General features: G+C 46.9%; 3 protein-coding genes across 3 annotated transcripts in view; 1 reads left to right on the forward strand and 2 right to left on the reverse strand.

The window, feature by feature from the left end:
* Window positions 1-6,227, forward strand: part of PCYB_073390 (protein kinase) — a gene marked incomplete at both ends in the record, with an annotated part of 6,643 nt that extends 416 nt beyond the window's left edge. Inside the window, 16 exons of the mRNA XM_004221736.1 lie at window positions 60-124; window positions 397-570; window positions 788-1,061; window positions 1,175-1,844; window positions 2,069-2,180; window positions 2,404-2,607; window positions 2,853-2,952; window positions 3,277-3,427; window positions 3,658-3,846; window positions 4,059-4,138; window positions 4,423-4,509; window positions 4,652-4,724; window positions 4,945-5,029; window positions 5,377-5,622; window positions 5,806-5,885; window positions 6,146-6,227. Of these exons, the coding sequence (XP_004221784.1) occupies window positions 60-124; window positions 397-570; window positions 788-1,061; window positions 1,175-1,844; window positions 2,069-2,180; window positions 2,404-2,607; window positions 2,853-2,952; window positions 3,277-3,427; window positions 3,658-3,846; window positions 4,059-4,138; window positions 4,423-4,509; window positions 4,652-4,724; window positions 4,945-5,029; window positions 5,377-5,622; window positions 5,806-5,885; window positions 6,146-6,227 (2,672 nt within the window). The remainder of the gene's footprint in view (window positions 1-59; window positions 125-396; window positions 571-787; window positions 1,062-1,174; window positions 1,845-2,068; window positions 2,181-2,403; window positions 2,608-2,852; window positions 2,953-3,276; window positions 3,428-3,657; window positions 3,847-4,058; window positions 4,139-4,422; window positions 4,510-4,651; window positions 4,725-4,944; window positions 5,030-5,376; window positions 5,623-5,805; window positions 5,886-6,145) is intronic.
* Window positions 6,228-7,465: 1,238 nt separating this feature from the next.
* On the reverse strand, window positions 7,466-8,538 carry PCYB_073400 (transporter; the record flags this gene model as incomplete). Its single annotated transcript, XM_004221737.1, has 2 exons — window positions 7,466-8,307; window positions 8,463-8,538. The coding sequence occupies 2 exons, from the start codon at window positions 8,536-8,538 to the stop codon at window positions 7,466-7,468; spliced, it is 918 nt and encodes a 305-aa protein (XP_004221785.1).
* Window positions 8,539-11,880: 3,342 nt separating this feature from the next.
* Window positions 11,881-16,501, reverse strand: PCYB_073410 (hypothetical protein; the record flags this gene model as incomplete). The annotated part of the gene is made up of 4 exons (XM_004221738.1): window positions 16,108-16,501; window positions 15,910-16,010; window positions 12,125-15,812; window positions 11,881-11,918 (listed from the first exon to the last, which is right to left on the reverse strand). The coding sequence occupies exons 3-4, from the start codon at window positions 15,810-15,812 to the stop codon at window positions 11,881-11,883; spliced, it is 3,726 nt and encodes a 1,241-aa protein (XP_004221786.1). The 5' UTR covers window positions 15,910-16,010; window positions 16,108-16,501.
* Window positions 16,502-17,638: the final 1,137 nt, after the last annotated feature.

The following is a 17,638-nucleotide window of genomic DNA, read 5'->3' on the forward strand; positions in this document are numbered from 1 at the left end:
TCAACATGCAGAGGGACTGAGCGATAAAGGTGTACCCCCTCAGAAGGACCAACATGCAGACGCGGAAAACGTGCACAGGACCCACATCGACGCGCTGCGGAAGCTGAAGTCAAACCCAGAAATAGTAATAAATCTTTTGCGGGCAGCATAGGCATCAGGAGGAGTTACACTCGAAGAGGTGCAGGCCGAAATGGAAAGCTGCGCCGAAATGGAAAGCTGCACCGAAATGGAAAGCTGCACCGAAACGAAAGAAATAAAATTTGGCCAAAGTTAAATTATATTTAGATAAGCTAAGTTACGCCACATAAAACTGATCGCAGTGAAACGCAATGCAGTAAGGGGACGCATGGTCTAACCCGTCGCTTCTTCTTTTTTTTCTCGTTTGTCTGAATGTAGAATCTAAAGAGAGGGGAAGAAATAGTTAAGAACGCGTGTGTGTTCGTTTCGGACGATCTGCCATTAAAGAGGAAAATTGAAGCCCCGACGGAGGAGTTTATAAAGCGACTCTCCATGAACGCCTTCCATTTGTACTTCCCCCCGTATGCCTCGTGTTACAACCAAATATCAATGGTACTACTCAACTCAAATAGGCACGTCGAACGGGGATAAGTTGTACCGTTCCACTGCATTCCGTTCCATTCCATGACGTTCCTTCTGCTCCGTTGATAGTCACCATGATGGTGGTTGTTCTCCCCTCGTGCGTGACCACACACTCATGCAACTTGCGTAACTGCGAATGAGTAGGAGAGAGGACTAATTTCCCTCCCCCCACTTCTTTCCATTCGAGGCCCTGCTTTACCTCAGTGGAGACGTAGGTGACATCCTCATTGGGCTGAAATACTTGATAGAGAATCTGAACGAAATAAACTTTTTAGTGTTGAGCTTTATTGAAAAATTGAAAAGGAAAAAAAAAGTAAAAAGAAACCAAGTGGTTCTGCATCTGATTGAGTTTCTCCAAAATAGACTCTGCGAAGAAAACTTAAATTATAAATACAGCCGGGAACACATGTTGGACTTTTACGACAATCTCATGCATAGCAACAGGACTTTCTTCGAGTCAGGTGCTGGGAGCAGCGGCTAGTCAGCGGATCTGCAGCGGCACGCATGCATATGCACACCTACACACACGTGTATAGATTTATGCTTATGGTGGCGTTTCCCCCTGGCACTGCAGGCCTCGTGAAGGACGCGGTGGACGTGAAGGACCTGAGGCTAATCTACTTCTACACGCACGGCGTTCGGATGAAGAGCGAGAGCAGCTTCGTGAAGGAGGTACTCCACCCGAGCAGGGACTCGCCCGCCGAAGCGGAGAATCCTTGCGGCGAGGGCCAGGTGGGCAGAGGAGTGAACAGAGAAGTGAACAGAGGAGTGAACAGAGGAGTGAACAGAGGAGTGAACAGAGAAGTGAACAAAGAAGTGAACAGCCAAGTGAACAGCGAACTGAGCAGCCACTTGAACAGCGAACTGAGCAGCCACTTGAACAGCCACTTGAACAGCGAACTGAACACCGAACTGAACAGCCACGTGAATAGACGAAACTTTGTCATTACAAACAGCGGACACGAATTAAATTTCAAATGTAAAAAAAAAAAAAAAAAACTGGTGGGAGAGATCCCCGTCCCGAATGTACACCTAGGGTTACACTCATGCTTTAGAGAAAAATCCATCTACGATGTTGGAAGTTGCGATTTATTTTTTAAAAAAAAAAAAATGTGTAAATATATTTCCAAGTGTGTTGGGAGGTACATAAAGGGTCGGAAGAACATGTGCAGAAACGGAGACACCGATATTTGCAGCTGCCTCTCCAGCATCATTGTAAGCGTATTCAGTGACGCCAAACTTCGGTAAGACTTCTCAGCACAGTGCTCACTTTTGCAGCAGGGGGGGAGTATACAACTTCGCGTTGGGGCTACTACTGCGCGCACATGTGCATGTGTGTCTACTTGGCACTTCTCTATGTGGGAGACACCCCCCCAATCGATGACACCCCTAATCGATGACACACCCCCAATCGATGACACACCCCTACTCGATGACACACCCCTACTCGATGACACTCCCCCCACAGGGAAAAGGTTAACATCGCCAAGAAGGAAGTCAAGAGTGTTAAAAGCATTTTGGTTAAAATTAAAAGGATAGAAAATTTGGTGGACCGGATGATAAAGTACGACCCTGAAAATGTGATCTATACTGGGGGGGAGACCCTTCCCGAGAGAGCAAGTCATGAGACACACAAACGTAACGCAGATGGGGAGAGGGATAGGAGCCAAGTGAAAAGGAAGCGCTCTCAAGTGGAAGGAGAACTTCCCGAGGAGGAACCCACTCAACTGACGAGAGGAGAAGTGGCCACTTCAAATTGTTGCGACACTCGTGAAAGGACATTCTCTGAAATGTTTTCCTTAGAAAATCGGAAAAAAAAAAGAAAAAGAAAAGGGCAAGGGCAAGGGCAAGGAGAATGATGCAGGGGGGACGGGTGATGAAGAAGACTCGAATGCAGAAAGCGATGAAAGCATAAAAACGCACTACTACGAAAACTACGATTTTAATTTTGTGTTCCTGGGAAGTGTAAAAAAGGGATCCGATCGGCACAGGTCTTTGTTGTTTAAGGTAAGGAGTGTCCCCTTTTGAGGAGTCCCTCGGCTGGCAAGTGTAAAGAAAAAAAAAAAAGGGGGGGGGGATGAAGCAGTGCGTTCCGTCGTAACAGTGCCAAATATGTGTAACTATTCGGTTGGCTCTCCCCCGCCCCACCACCAAGCATACATAGATACAGAAAAACCCACGAGAACACCGCTAATCTAGATCACATTACCACTCTATTGCAACGCGACTCTCTTCACCCGGACCTCCTGCAGCTGCTTTGCGACTCGGTGGATATTCCCTGCAGATTTGTCCGTTACGTGAAGAACCATAGGGTCAAGTACTTCAACCTCGTCTTAGTTCCGTCCCTTCCAGGTTCCGCTTCGACAAGTGCACCCTTATGCGTTCGCGCAGCGCCAGTGGTGTGGTGCAATTAGCATAGGGTTATCAGCATAGGGTTATAAGCATAGGGTTGTTAGCATAGAGTGATTAGCATAGGGTTATCAGCATAGAGTGATTAGCATAGGGTTATCAGCATAGGGTGATTAGCATAGGGTTATTAGCATAGGGTTGTTAGCATAGGGTTATCAGCATAGGGTGATTAGCTCAACGTGTGTAGTGTACATCTGCTCGTCGAGCGTAGCGCCATTCCCCTGATGTGTTCATTTTTTTTCTCCCCTCTCACTTCACTCACCGAAGAGCAAAATATCCCCGAGTGCATTATCCCCATCTTTTGGGAGGAGAAGGCAAAAATGAAGACCAACTCAAGTGCGCAGTCGAAGATAACCGTTTCGAACTTTACCAGTAATGTGAAAATGACTCTAGGATACATTGACAGTTTTTTTTTGAAGTAAGTCTTTGCAGCGGTTCATGCACGTGGGGGGGGGGAGCTTGCCTGAGTGGGCATGTCATCGTTCTGCCACTGCGCTGGCGCTGGGGAGAGTGTCTCCACACGGTGTTCCGAAAGGGCGCACGCGTGAAAACGCTCCGTCTGTCTCTGTCTCTTTGTCTCTGTCTCTCTGTCTCTGTCTCTCTGTATCTCTCTCTGTATGCCTCCCTGTCCGTCTCTCCCTCGTGCAGAATATGGGAGGCGAACAACGAAGTTGTAAACCTAGACGAGCACTTCATCTTTGAGAAAAAGTTGGGAGTGGGTGGATTTGGCGAAGTGTGGGAGGTGTCCCTCAAGGGGGATAGAGAAGCACAGAGCTCATTTTTCTTTCCGAGCATAAAAGACACGAGGCACTTTGCGTTGAAGATTATGGACATGAAGTAGGACACTCGTTTGGTTCCTCCTCCTTCATTTTGCAAGCAGGGCGCGCTGTCGCTGCATTGCTTTGAAAATTGCAAAAAGGGCATTATTTATTTTTTTTTTTTTCTTTTTTTTCTATTTTTTTCTTTTTCTTTTTATTTTTTCTTTGTATTTTTTCTTTTTTTTTTTCTTTTTATTTTTTCTTTTTCTTTTTCTTTTTTTTCCCTTTTAGCGAATTCAACCTGAACGAGTCTGTGATCCTGCGGGAGAAGGCACACACCAACGTCGTGAAGATTTACTGCACCTTCAAGGGTTAGAGTTTTTTCGTTTTTCGTGTCTGGCGGACATACCCCCGCATGGCTGATCTGCTGTGAAAGTGGGCCTCATTTTCTGGCAGGGGGGGTCTTATCACTTGTGAAAACGTCAATGGAGTCGCTTAAAGAGATGGCGATTGAAACGATATTTTTCATTTTATTTTGTTTTATTTTGTTTTATTTTATCTTTATTTTGTTTTATTTTGTCTTTATTTTGTTTTATTTTGTTTTATTTTGTCTTTATTTTGTTTTATTTTTTATTTTTTCCCGCGCGCGCTGCAGGCTACCAACTGCTGTTGAACAGGCAGCACCAGGAGGAGAAGAAGGAGTGCCTCTGCTTCCTGCTGCAGCTGGCCGACACGTCATTGGGTAAGCTTGCTCCTTCGTGCTGGTAAAAAGGGGTCCATGCGTGGTGAAGTAGACTATCGCGCCAATATATAACTACGCACGTATGACCACGCGTGTCAATTCGACCCCCACCCCCTTCTGCGCCATTTTGCTCACTGAACAGAAAAGGTCTTCTGCGACAAGGGAGCTGCATACAACCTGAATTTTGTGCGAATGACCCTGTTGGAGATAGCCAAGTAGGTTTAATTGTTCCCCAAAAAAAAAAAATAAATAAAAAATAAAAGAAAAAAATGACACTGCAGATGTGCAGCTGTGCTCTTTTCGTCAAAGTAGAACTTCGTAAAAAGTTATTCCGATGGCTTTCTTTGGAGGTTATTCATTTACAGAAAAGACCTACCCACTCGTAGTGTCAACTCCACAGACTTGTTCATCTCCACGCATGACCCCCACCTTCAGCGTAATGTCTTTTATTCACAAGCCAAATGACAAGCAAGAATTTTATATATATCGGGACTTGAAGCCGGACAACGTGTTGTTAAAGGTAAGGGTGTGTGTGGGGGTATGTATGTGTGGGGATATGTATGTGTATTTGTGCATGTGTGAGTATTTGCGCATGTGCGTGTATTTGTGCTTGTGGGGGGGGAGGGGTGACTTCCACGATGGGCACCGTCGGCGATTTGTTTGACGAAATTATGGATAGAATGATTTTTGCCCAGCGGATTATCGGTGTCCTGCCAGGAGGCTTCTTCACCCTGGTGCACGTGCTGTCGAGTGGTCATTACGGACTTGGGAGCACCTTTCAAAAGGCGCATCTTAGACCGTCACCACCCTTAAGAAGGGGGCCATATATAAGAAGCCCCACCGCATAACCTGCTTGCCCCTACGCAGGAGAAGAAGATCCTGCTGACGGACTTCAACCTGTCCAGGAAGGTCGATCAAGACTTCGAGTACCTTATGAGTCAGTGTTGCGGCACAAAGGGTCACTTGGCACCTGAGCAGAAAAGCGTGGCTTACAATAGGACTGTTGACATTTGGGCCTTTGCAGTTATTGTGTCCAAATTTCTGAAGCACAAAAATTTCCACTACTTTTCGCATGGGGGATATAAGGTGGACTTGAAGCATTTTGAGATTCAGGTAAGGGAGAACAGCTGCTCGGGTTGTGCTGACAGTGGTCTGGAGGGGGTGACAGAAGGGGTCCCCATTTGGCCCCCGTGCGCATCATTCTGTCGCTTTGTTATTTTTGCCGCCTTCTTTTTCGCCATTTTTTTCTGCCATTTTTTCCGCCATTTTTTCTCCCTTCTTTTCCCCCTGCGACAGGACAAATTCCTGATAAACCTGCTGCTCTCCTGCATCGACGAGAACCCCTTCATGCGGCCCACCTTTGGAGAGATTTCCCGGTACGTTCGCCGCAAGGGGGGAGACTGCGACGGGCGAAACTGGCCAGCCTGAGTGGCCGTCCTAAGTGACCGTCCTAAGTGACCGTCCTAAGTTGACCATCCCAAGTGACCATCCCAAATGACCGTCCCAAGTGACCGTCCTAAGTGACCATCCCAAGTGACTGGTGCTGCCGCGTACCGCACAACCCCCCCCCGCTTCGAAAGAGAGTGTTAATCGAGACGGCTACTTACCGCCGCATGACTTTTTCACCCCTCCGTAGGATGATTATTAACGAAATTGTGAGGAACGAGCTGGAGAGGTATGGGCGGGCCACCCTTTTGAAGACAGCTTGGGAGAAGTAGTTCCGTTGGAGCTTTCAAATGGGAAAAGCATCCCACGACTGCATGGTCTCGACTGCATGGTCTCTACTGCATGGTCTCGACTGCATGATCACGACTGCATGGCCACGGTTGCGTGCCCGCGTGAGCATGCCCCCCTGCACACACATAAGAAACGTTTTAAAAACATCCAACAGTTATTTTCGTTTGAAAAAAAAGTGGTCCATCATGGGACGCGTGAGGGCGAAGTGGCTGGTATAGGCAACATCGCCCTGCTGCAGCTGTGCCAAGTCGCACTTGCGCCAAGGTAGGGTCAGAAAGGGGAGCCATACGAATGAAAAAGGAAGCGATGAAAAAGGGGAGCGATGAAAAAGGGAAGAACGAAAAAGGGAAGAACGAAAAAGGAAGCAATGATAGAACGCGCAAGAGGTGGGTAAACGGGTTCGCACATAAGTTGGTACGCACCAGAACATGAACAGCAGCATAGACACTGGCACACTGTTCCATACTGCGCTACGCTGCGCCTACAATGCGCCACGCGCGCCCCTCTACGACTGCGTAAGGAAAAGCATCGCAATCGTGGCGGCGAGCGAAATGAATCCGAAGGCCGAGCTGAGGCATCGCAGGGTAAACAAGTTGTAAAAGAGACGGACGACCACACTGCATAGGAAGGTGTTGGCAATGCGTGTAGTGTAAAGAATTGACATGTTTAGCGGGAAGTGCAGCTCGCCATACTTTTTGAGTGTGATGATGGGGATGGTGACAAGGCTTCCCCCGATGCAGAAGTAAAAAAGGGCACATGCAAAGGCGTAGAAAATGTATATGTGCGAAATGGCTGGTAGGAGGAAACACGCACAACATATGCATCCCCCTAGCAATGTTACAGTGACGTGAAGCTGTAACTTGTCATATATGGATCCCCATACCAAGCGGCCCGCTATGTTGGACATGCTGTTAATAAAGCTGCCATTCAGGGTGATAAATTTATCTTCCATGGAGGTGTAAGTGATGCCAATGATTTTCCAATACATAATGATAAAATTGATATACGAATTGAACAAGACAACAGATAGCCAAAAAAAAAAAAAAAAAACGTCTTCTGTGCACTTTTTGTTGTAATACTTTTGCACATTATTGTCCGAAAATATAGTTGTGTTTATATTTAACATGTTGAGGAACAAAGATAAAGTTTTTTTTTTTTCTTTTTTTTATTTCCATTTGGGATGATACCTTCTTCTCCATCTTCCCCATCTTCTCCCTCTTCATCCTTCAACGCTGCTCCCATTTTTTTTTTTTTTTTTAAAAGATTTGGCTAGTCGGGACCCCAAATTATCTCCCTCATTTGTTACATCGTTTTGATTGCCCTTGTTTTTCTCTGTGATAATTCCCATCGGTTCGTCATTCCTCTCCACATCAGTAAGGCTCCTATCCTGTGCATCCAACGGTTTGCTTTTCTTATTGCCTACATCGAGATTACCACAGGTAAGCTGTTTTTCATTATCCCCCCTTACTTCCATCGTTGCGAAAAAAGCACCAAATGTGCCAAAAATTAAAAAAATAACGGACTGAATGAAAAGCACATGGGGAATTCTACCGAGTACATGTGGGTCTTCAAAGTAACGTTCCCTGGGTCCACCATTGCTATCTCCACTGCTCTCCACAGGTAAAACGTTGTTTCTATTTATAAGCAGAGTCTGTAGTGGGCAATATAAAAATGGACTCAACGATATTGCAGAGATGACTATTCCACTGACTAACCCTCGATTCTTTTTAAAATGCTTGTATGTACAGGAAAGCGGAATGGTGAAACTTATTCCATAGCCCAGTCCGTACAGACCCCCCATGAACAGACACAGCATAAAGTACGAGTGAGCATACAATGAGGACAAATAAAAGGAAACAAAAATGGTGAAGCAGCAAGTCAGTATCGTTGTTCTCTCCCCTAATTTCTTCTGCACAACATTTCCAATCAGCATAGACACCCCCAGCATGATTACCGTCAACTCGTATATAAAAGACACATCCCTGTAGGTTACATTTTGGCCCTTGTGTCTCAGGTAAGACGTCAGGTAGATATTCAGGTTACCATACGAGTTGATGATTCCTGCGCAGGGGTAAGGGGAAGCAGATATGCGTGTGAAGAAGCAGCTGTACGTACACTTGGGGATGTGTGCAATATAGACAGGGGAGGTATACCTCATTTTTTCCTACACTTGGGGTGGAGGGAAAAGCCCCCTAGGCTGCCTCTCCTTCACTTACCTATATTCAGATTATACAAGAAGGCGCCGGTTAGCACAACGTAGGGGATCGCGCGCTGCGGCAGGATGGCCGTCATGTTATGCATTCGTCACTTGGATGATGAGAAAAAAAAAAGGAGGTGTTGGTAGCTTGGCTGTCCCTTTGGTGTTCTTTTCTTGCGGTGGTGGCGGCTTGTCTGTCCCTTTGGTGTTTTCTTCTCGAGGTGGTGGCGGCTTGTCTGTCCCTTTGGTGTTTTCTTCTCGCGGTGGTGGTGCTTGTACGTGCATTAGCGCATACGTACGTGGGTGTACGCATGTGTGTATATACGTATCTGCCGGTGTGTACTCTCGTCGGGGTGGCAAAAAGGGCACGTGTGGAGGAGTGTCGTGTGCTGCTTTGGCGAGCTAAACTGTCGTTCGCCGCAGGGGGTACCATTTTCCTGCCGCTCGTCACATGTTTCTTCTCAAGAGGGAGCAGCGTACACGGCAAGGCTGCTCTACCCTGCGTGGATGGAGACGAAATGCTGGGGCTTTGGTCAAAAAAAAAAAAAAAAAAAAAAAAAAATGATTGGTTGCTCCCTGGGGATGCCTTTTCTCAGGGTGATTATATCTGAACTACACACACGCAATAAAAAAAAAATGCGCTGATGTGATACGGTATGGTATCATATGATGTGCAAAAGAGAATGTAACGAAACACAACTCCCTTGTGCATGCTTGCGTGAGACTAATCCGTTCTGCTTTCTTTTTTATTTTATTTTTATTTTATTTTTATTATATTTTTATTTTATTTATTTATTTTTTTTTCTGCGCCATCTGTGAACGTGCGTGCTTTGGACTCTTTGGAAACTCTCGTCCGCTCAAATTTGTTTCCTCTCTGGTGCTACGTTGCACGGTTTGACATTGTGCAGTTCTCCGTGCAGAGTTCCCTGGCAGGGTTCACTTCGTCCACGCGGCGCATGCAGTTGGAGGAGTGTCACACGGGCACACTAGAGGTGTACTCATTTGATCTGCGCTCGTCGCTCGAAATACACATATATGTACTTTTTTTTTTTTACGTGGCACATGTATGGAGATTCCCACTGCGCAGTTTTCTTTCCCCGATTGGAGGGGCTCCCCAGCCGTCCCAACCGTGTCAACCATCCCATCCGTATCAACCGTATCAACCATCCCAACCGTATCAACCGTATCAACCATCCCAACCGTATCAACCGTATCAACCGCCCCCCCCACCCGTCTCTTCCATACGTTGCGCAAATTTTTTTTTGAACAGAATTTCCCTGGATTGAAGTTCCCCCCCACTTGCAGTTGCCTCATTTGTAACTGGTGGTCAGCAGGAGGTACACTCGATCGTTCCCCTGTTGGGGGGTATTCAGAATTACACTCGCTACACATGTAACGCAGAACCGTTTCAAAAATGAGTTTATCAGTTAGGGATTTGTGTGGGGTAAGTATCCTCCGAGAAGGGAAAACCACCAATGCGTAATAGGGTTACCCCGTGGGATGTGATTAGAAGTTCCTACTGTTCACTTTACCACGAATGCACTCAGTTGGTCATTACGTAGGATGATTCAGGTAGTGGTGACTGTCCCATCGCAATTCAGCTTTGATAGTGTTTATCCCTTCGCAATCCAGCTTTGATAGTGTTTGTCCCATCGTAGGGGAATACGGACGAAATAAAGGGCTGTTAAAGAAAAGCCGCTAAAAAAGGGCCGCTAAAAAAGGGCCGCTAAAAAAGGCCGCTAAAAAAGGCCGCTAAAAAAGGGCCGCTAAAAAAGGGGCCTTGTTGGAAGGAGCCCCTCTGACCATTACCCAAACGTATGGCTGAACACACGTGCAGGGAATACACCCTCCCCACCCCTGTTTGATTCTCCTCCTCTCGAAAATTAACAAAACGATGGGGTGTTCGGTAAAAACTCCCAAAGATCCAAGAGTTGTCCTTTCCCCCCTCTCTCCTACCATGAAGGGCACGTATATGCTGAGGCAACAAATGGTGTATTTTAATAAAATGGCCTCAGACGTTTCAGGGGTGCAAAGATGAGCTACTCTCCTCTGTAAGCCACATTTGGGGTTCTTCCATTCCGCCGTTCATTTTGGACAGCCCACCAGATATTCGTGGCCAGTTTTGGTATACACATTTTTTTTTTTAATTTTAAAGCAAAGATAATACTACAAAAAAGTTTTCCCATAAATTGATGCAAAAAAAATAAAAAAAAAAAAAAAAAACTTAAATGGAGAATGGATAGGGACCCTTTGGGGGGGGTACTTAAACAATCCGCTTCTCAACGAACCGTTAATTGTCACATGACACTTCGGCAGAAGCGAAGTTAATCCTCAGAAGGTACTCTACACGTAGCATACGTCATTTAATCGCTACCAAGTTGGTGGTTCCCTCAGTAGCCTCCGCTGTGGCCCCTGCCCTGGGTTTGTATCCCTTTCCTCCAACCCTCCCCCCTGATGGTTCTCCCCCCCCCATGGGCAATTTGGGACGATCTATGTTCTTCACATGGAATGCAAGCTGTCGGTGAAGCTCCCCTTTCGCATTTATTCGAGCGAATTAGACCACCTTGCGCACCTACAGGGGGCACCGCCGGATGTATCGTTGTACCGGTTTAGCGGTGCGTCCGTGCACCCATTTGTGCAAAAAGACCCCGCACCGTATCTTTTGTTCATCCTTATGGGGGATCCCACAAACTGCTGTAGCGCCTCGACATGGCCCTTTCTTTTCCACTCCAGTTAGCAAGAAAAAAAAAGGGGAGCAGTCTCTCCTCAGCTGCACCTTTTTCAACCCTGCCTTTCATCTTCATTCACTTCTCATAGTGATACATTTGACTTCACACCTTTTGTAGCTGTCCCTTCTGCATGCAGACAAGTCTCTACCTTACGTTACCCCCTTGGGGAATATCTTCTACGCAGTACAAAAAAAAAAAAAAAAAAAAAAAATTAATAAAGGAAACGAAAATTAAGCAGAGGGGAGAGGGGGACACCAATCGAGGTGATAAATATCCTTGTTCTGAGCTTCCGCTGGACAATCATCCAACTTGTTGTGTCTTTCCGGGCGCGTATGAATATCATTTGAGATACCTCGTTCAGCGATGATACAGTTGCTTGCCCTGGGAAGTAACTCCGGTTCGATAAGCTCCCCACCCAATTCCCTGCCCTCCGCGTCTTCGCCAACTGTTCATATCCATTCCGCCTTAATGCAATTAATGCAGATAATACCAAATTTTTCTTCCCCAGGGATATTTTTTCTCCACCAGCACTGAAGGAACGACAGTATAATACTTGACTTGTCCAAAAGAGTCCACAAAGCAGAAGAGGCCACCTCCTACTCTTACATGGAAAACACCCAAAAGTGGGGCGCGAGAAAGGCGCCCCTTTTCATCATTCTTCTGAGAAGAAGCAAATCTGTTTTTTTGAGGAGACATATGCTTGTTCATTCATTCATTCACAGTGTTCTTCAGTAGGGCCCGGCGATCTGCAACATGGGTGGTGGGAGGTATGCGGGGGGTGTACATGGCAGCTAACTGCAGCGTGTGTACAGGGCTGCTAAATGCGGAGTGTGTACAGGGAAGCTAACGGGATAGGGATGGTTAGGGGGTAAAAAGGTAAACTATAAACGCGTCGTGCTTGGCGTTAAACTGCGCCCGCTTGGTTCTAAACTATGCGGCGCTGGGAGCTTACGGATGGAGGGCCAGCGGAAGGTCGGGTTGGGGAGGAACTCGTCGCCCAGAAAGGTATACGATATGAAGTGCGCCGCGATGCTCTTCAGGGGGGGCTGCTCGAATTCACGCAGTTTCATGTTCAGTTCGGACAGAGTCACGTTTGTTACAAAGCACGAGTTCCACCTCTGCACAAGGTTGAGGCAAAACGCGTAGTAGCTTTCCAAGGGGTGCACAATTAAACATCCTAAAATATGTAGGTTCTGAAAAAACAGCAACTCATTCCCCGTGAGAATAAAGTCTGGGCCTTCGTTATTGTTGTGCAACTGAAGGTGGTAGTAAGCCCTGTTGGGGTTCTTGCCCAGTGGATCATCCCTCCCGTGCATTACATACTCTTGCGGAATGACTATCTTCACATCATACTTCTTAAATCGGTAATAATCTAGCACCACTTTTATTCGAAATGGGTCGAAATATTTTTTGTAGTTGTCCTGGTACCTCGTGCCGATGTTCTTTCCATCAAGTATTATCATTTTCTGCAGTGGTGAGTTCTTCTCCTCTATCCACACTGTCCCGTTGCGCATGTGGTAGGGCTCCTCTATCCCGTTGTGCATGTGGTGGGACTCCTCTATCCCGTTGTGCATATGGTGGGGCTCCTCTATCCCGTTGCGCATATGGTGGGGCTCCTCTATCCCGTTATGCATATGGTGTGGCTCCGCATGGTTATGTCGAAACGGGCTGCTATCCCTCTTACACGCTGCAAAGGTTGTTCTTTCCACCTGAACTTCTTCACCCCCCGGGATGTTTGCCACCGGTGCCTGCGTTTGACCTTCCCCCTTGTGAAGGTGGTTCGCTTGGAAGGGAGTCTTCACCAATTGGGCCATGTCGTCTACTCTGGTGTCTGCCTCGGCTGGGGAACTCGTATACGACATGTCCTCCGAGTTGGCCCCCAAGCTGGCGTCCAAGCTGGCGTCCACGCTGGCTTCCACACTGTCTTCCACACTGTCTTCCAAGCTGGCCTCGTCACTTCCCTTGGTCATCTCGTTGGACGAGTTCAATTTTGCACCCATGACATGCTTGGAACTGTGATCATTCTCTACATTACCGTTCGGTATGGACCCTAAAGCATCGATCCTAACCTGATGGAAGCTCTCCAAAACGGCATAGCTAAAATAATCGTTTTGATTTATCTCACCATTTGCATGGACTTTGTAACAGCCACTGTGGTCGCTCTTGTCCTGCGATCCGTTTTGGTGGTCGCTCATGATGTTGCTCATTTTATTGTCGTCATCGCTTCGGCTCATGGTGCAGCTCATATCGTTTTTGCAAACTTCTTCGCCTATGGGCGTGGTGTGCTCTTGGGTTCCTTTCCCCCGAGATGCAATATCTCCCACCTGAGGCATGTCTGCCACCTGTGGCATGTCTGCTATGGCGTCCTCATTGGGGAAATTATCCTGGTGTATTTCCTCTCTAGCTTGTGCAGCCAAATATTTTTTGCCAACGTTACGGACGTGCACACTTTGCTTGTCGTTCTCCTTTAACCCACCCTGGGTGAGAGACCTAAATCGCATGATCCGAACGCGGTCTGCTACCTCCTCCAGCTGCTCATCACTTGGGATGTCAAATACTGCTGCAATGTAGTGATCTCTCTTCGAGCCTTCCTCCGGATGGGGTATTCTGTGTGTGTTGAGTGAGACCCCATCATCTCTGCGCTCACCGGAGTGGTTCCTTCCCTCGCTAACATTCGCACATGAGGCACTCTCATCTGTGTGTTTCATCCCCTCTGTGTGCCGTACCCCCTCTGCGTGCCCCTTCTCACCATTACCCCCCCTCTCACTACTCCCATCCTCCCGATCGCATGAATGCACATTATTCCCACTGATGGCGGACAGCTCATATAAATCGTTGTAGCAGTTTAGCCCCTTGCTGGCGTCGTCCCTCGGGTCTACCATCTCCCCGTTCATACACACACTGCTCGCCTTTACAAATAATGGGTTCTTTAGAAGGACTACATCTTCTTCGTTTGAGTCCTCGAAATTGGTGAGATGGCTAACTCCCCCCCGGTGGTTTCCCCGCTCGAAGGGCAGTTGGCTGCACTTTACGTCTACTTGGTTGGAGCCGAATTGTGGGTAGACCACACTGGACAGGCTGCTCCATTGTGAAGAAGCCACCTTGCACCCCCTCTCAGTAGAATGGTCTCCTCCTCCTCCCTCCAAACTGCTAAATTGCAACCCACTCAAAAAAGGATAGATGTAAAAATCCTCCCTCAGTTTGTAGCGCAGTAGTGAGTTATCATTCAGGGGTATTTCCTCCCTCACCTTTATGCCGATTAGTAAATCTTTGATGCTTTTTATTATATCTTTGTTGTGAGAAAATTCGGGGTCATCACAAGGGTCCTTCTCCACTGCTTGGTTGTAACTGTTCTGTTTCGCTGAAAGCGGTTCACCTTTCTTTCTCCCCCAGGGAGGTCTCCTCACAGCGGAGGTGTGTACATTGCCCTTCTCCCTGCGAGTGACCCTACTACCGTAGACGCTTTTCCCCCGGTAATCCTCATGATACTGCTTCACGAGATGGTCCCTCTCTCGGTTGTCCTCCTCGGTGCAAGTACCCAAGTGCACCTCCCACACACTAGGCTCATTTCGGAACCAGTAAAGTGTGTATATAAAAACGGACAAATAGCTGGGGAAAAAATTGGTGTAGAAATCTTCACATGACAATAACAGCTCGTGAATCAAAAGGAACGAAAAATAAATTTGCTCATTTTTGTATACATACTTCGACACGTTTACATTGCCATAGAAAAGGAATCCCTTTGTGTTCTTATGTCCCTGCTCATGTTGATTCGTGATAACATATATAACCAAACTTAGAAGCGTAAATATAATAAGGATGATATTTTTGAGCATCAGGGTATCTTCTCTCCTACTGTAGTACTGCAGCTTTATGTACCTATTGGTATAGTAAATAAATTTATTTTTTTTTTCAAATTTGTTCATGTCAATTTTGGAGAATAATAGCTTCACAATTTTGAAGTAGCTCATGTAGAAATTAAAAATGGCTTCGTTTAATTCTTTCTCGGCTAGATTTTCCTTGGTGCTTCCATGTCCACTATTGGAACTTCCTTCCTTCTTTCCCTCTGTGTGTTTTTTTCCCAATCGGGAGTTCACTTTGTCGTGGTGTTTGTCCCTTTGGTGGTAGATGGTGTCCTTTGCCCCGTTTTCACTGCTTTTTATGGAGGGCAAAAAATGCCTTTCTTTAGTTTTGATGTAAAAGATTCCCCTCCCCAGTTTGCACGACGTTTCTCCGTGGCAGGGAGTGCTCACCGCGCTGCCCCGGCTGCCGAGGTAGACACTTCCGCCTCGTTTGCCACGTTCGCCGCGTCTTCCTCTTCCGCTACTTCTGCTACTTCCGCTACTTCTGCTACCTCCGCTACTTCCGCTGCTTCCTATACTTGCTGCTCTTCCGGATGAGTCCCCCCGCAGGCGCGCCAGCCAATTGGCCAGGCCCTTCCCCCCGCTGAGGACGCCCTCCATGAACATGATAACGGCGTCCCTATTCGGGGCAGGCTTAACCGCTATCAACGAAAGGAAGTAGAAAAAGAGGCACTTGATCGGGTTGCCCCGCGTGTACAGAAGGGTCAGCTGATTGAACAGGTGGCCACTGTACCTATAATAACTCAGTGCCTTGTAATAATTCAAGCACGCCTTCATTTCGTTTTTTTTTTGTTTTCCTCAAAGAAGTAACACTTATATCTGTACAGGTCGCCCAGAATTTTGAAAAGGTTGCAGATGCAGATTCGGACGATTTCTAGGCTGCTGTGCAGAGTCTCCCCCTCACCATGTTGGTGACCATCTCGGTTATCATCTCCGTCAGCGCGCTGTTCACCATGTCGCTCACCATGTCGGTCGCTGTGCTTGGCGTAGAAAATGTCGATCACGTTGTTCACGTAGGAGTCCTCCCCAAACGAAAGGTCCTTCAATTGCGCATCTCCGCTGTACACATCACTCATGGGTGCATTTCCGGAGTAGCCATTTCGTCTACCCACCACGTTATTTATGTGTAAGACATACAGGTCTCTTTTCTCGCGATATATTTTTAGTGCGGTGGATAGAATGGACTGAAAGTAATCATATGCATCGTTAATGTTTATGCGCAGGGTCAAAAGGTACTTTACTAGCAGGGGGTCGTTGTTGCCTTTTCCATTCTTTAGTTTTCGAATATTTTTTGTTAACGTTTTTATGTTCTGATAAAAGCAGTACAACCATATGCAGTTCAACAGCTGAATGGCCTGCGAGTTACTATTCCGTATGTATTCAAAGAAAATTTCTTTCTTTTTTTTTTTTTTTCTTCTTGGGTTAGTCATGCTGTTCTCCGCTGCACGCGCGTCTTTCAGCCTCATTATTGGTCTCTTTCGGGCGTAGCATTAGGTAGGCGCACGCAGGCGTGTGTGGGTGGGGGGAAGTCGGTCGGTGGGTCGGTGGGTCGGTGGTTCGGTCGGTCGGTCGAGCAGCTTCGCGTCCACGTTCAAGTGCGTGCGATTCAGTGCATATACTTATGCGTAAGCATATATTTTGTAACGCTGTACTTGGCAACGGTTGCACCTCATGGAGGCACAACTCCCGAGACGAATGCACACGCGGAAAAGAGGATCCCGTTTTAATCTCTGTATAATCGTCACGTAGCGCTCATTTATCTCTCACGCGTACGTCTCGTTCGCACAACTGTCACGCGGAATGCGCTAAAATGGGACATACCCTACGCATTATTGCATTTTCTGGCAAACCGGCTAAACGCCTTTTCTTTTGTGGGGGACTCCCTCCTAAGGCAGGTGGGGATTCCTACTGTTGAGCGAATAGGGGAACTCCTCTACTCAACGCGCATTACCGTTGTGTGCGGTTCGACTTGCTCTCCTTTTTCTGCATTTGCTGCGCCGGGTAGGGTGACATCCTTTGGTGCTCCTATATGTATAATATGTATGTGTGTATACACGTATATACGCTCACATGGACGCGTGCACGCACCTGTGCGTTCACCCCGACTACCACGTGCGCTTCGAAAGCACCCCTTTCGAAATAACACTCGAGCGGGTTGCTGATATGCAGGTTTTCGCTTCGTACGGCGGGGGATTCGCATCGTTAAAGCGTTTACAGAGTCCACATTGCGCAATCGTTTTGTCCGCTTCTTAGCAGAGTTCCTAATGTGTCGCTACTGCTGGGGGCACTGTTGAGAGCACTACCGAGAACGCTGCTGAGAACGCTGCTGGAACATTTTTTTTTTTGTAACTGCCCCTTTGGAAATGCTATTTGCGCGATGAGTACACTCCCATGTGCACTGAAGAACTAAAAAGGATAAGGGGAAAAAAAAAAAAAAAAATATCGATCTTTAACCAAAGAGGAAAGAAAAAACGCAATATATTTTTTGCTGCTATACTTCTTAGTGTAAATTTAAAGCAAGCGATACATGCATATGTACTGTGCGCACGTGTTCTCGTGTACTCGTATACTTGTGTACATATATAATGTATAGAAAAATTAAA

The sequence above is a fragment of the Plasmodium cynomolgi genome, chromosome 7, assembly GCF_000321355.1.
Source record: "Plasmodium cynomolgi strain B DNA, chromosome 7, whole genome shotgun sequence".
Classification (NCBI taxonomy): domain Eukaryota; phylum Apicomplexa; class Aconoidasida; order Haemosporida; family Plasmodiidae; genus Plasmodium; species Plasmodium cynomolgi.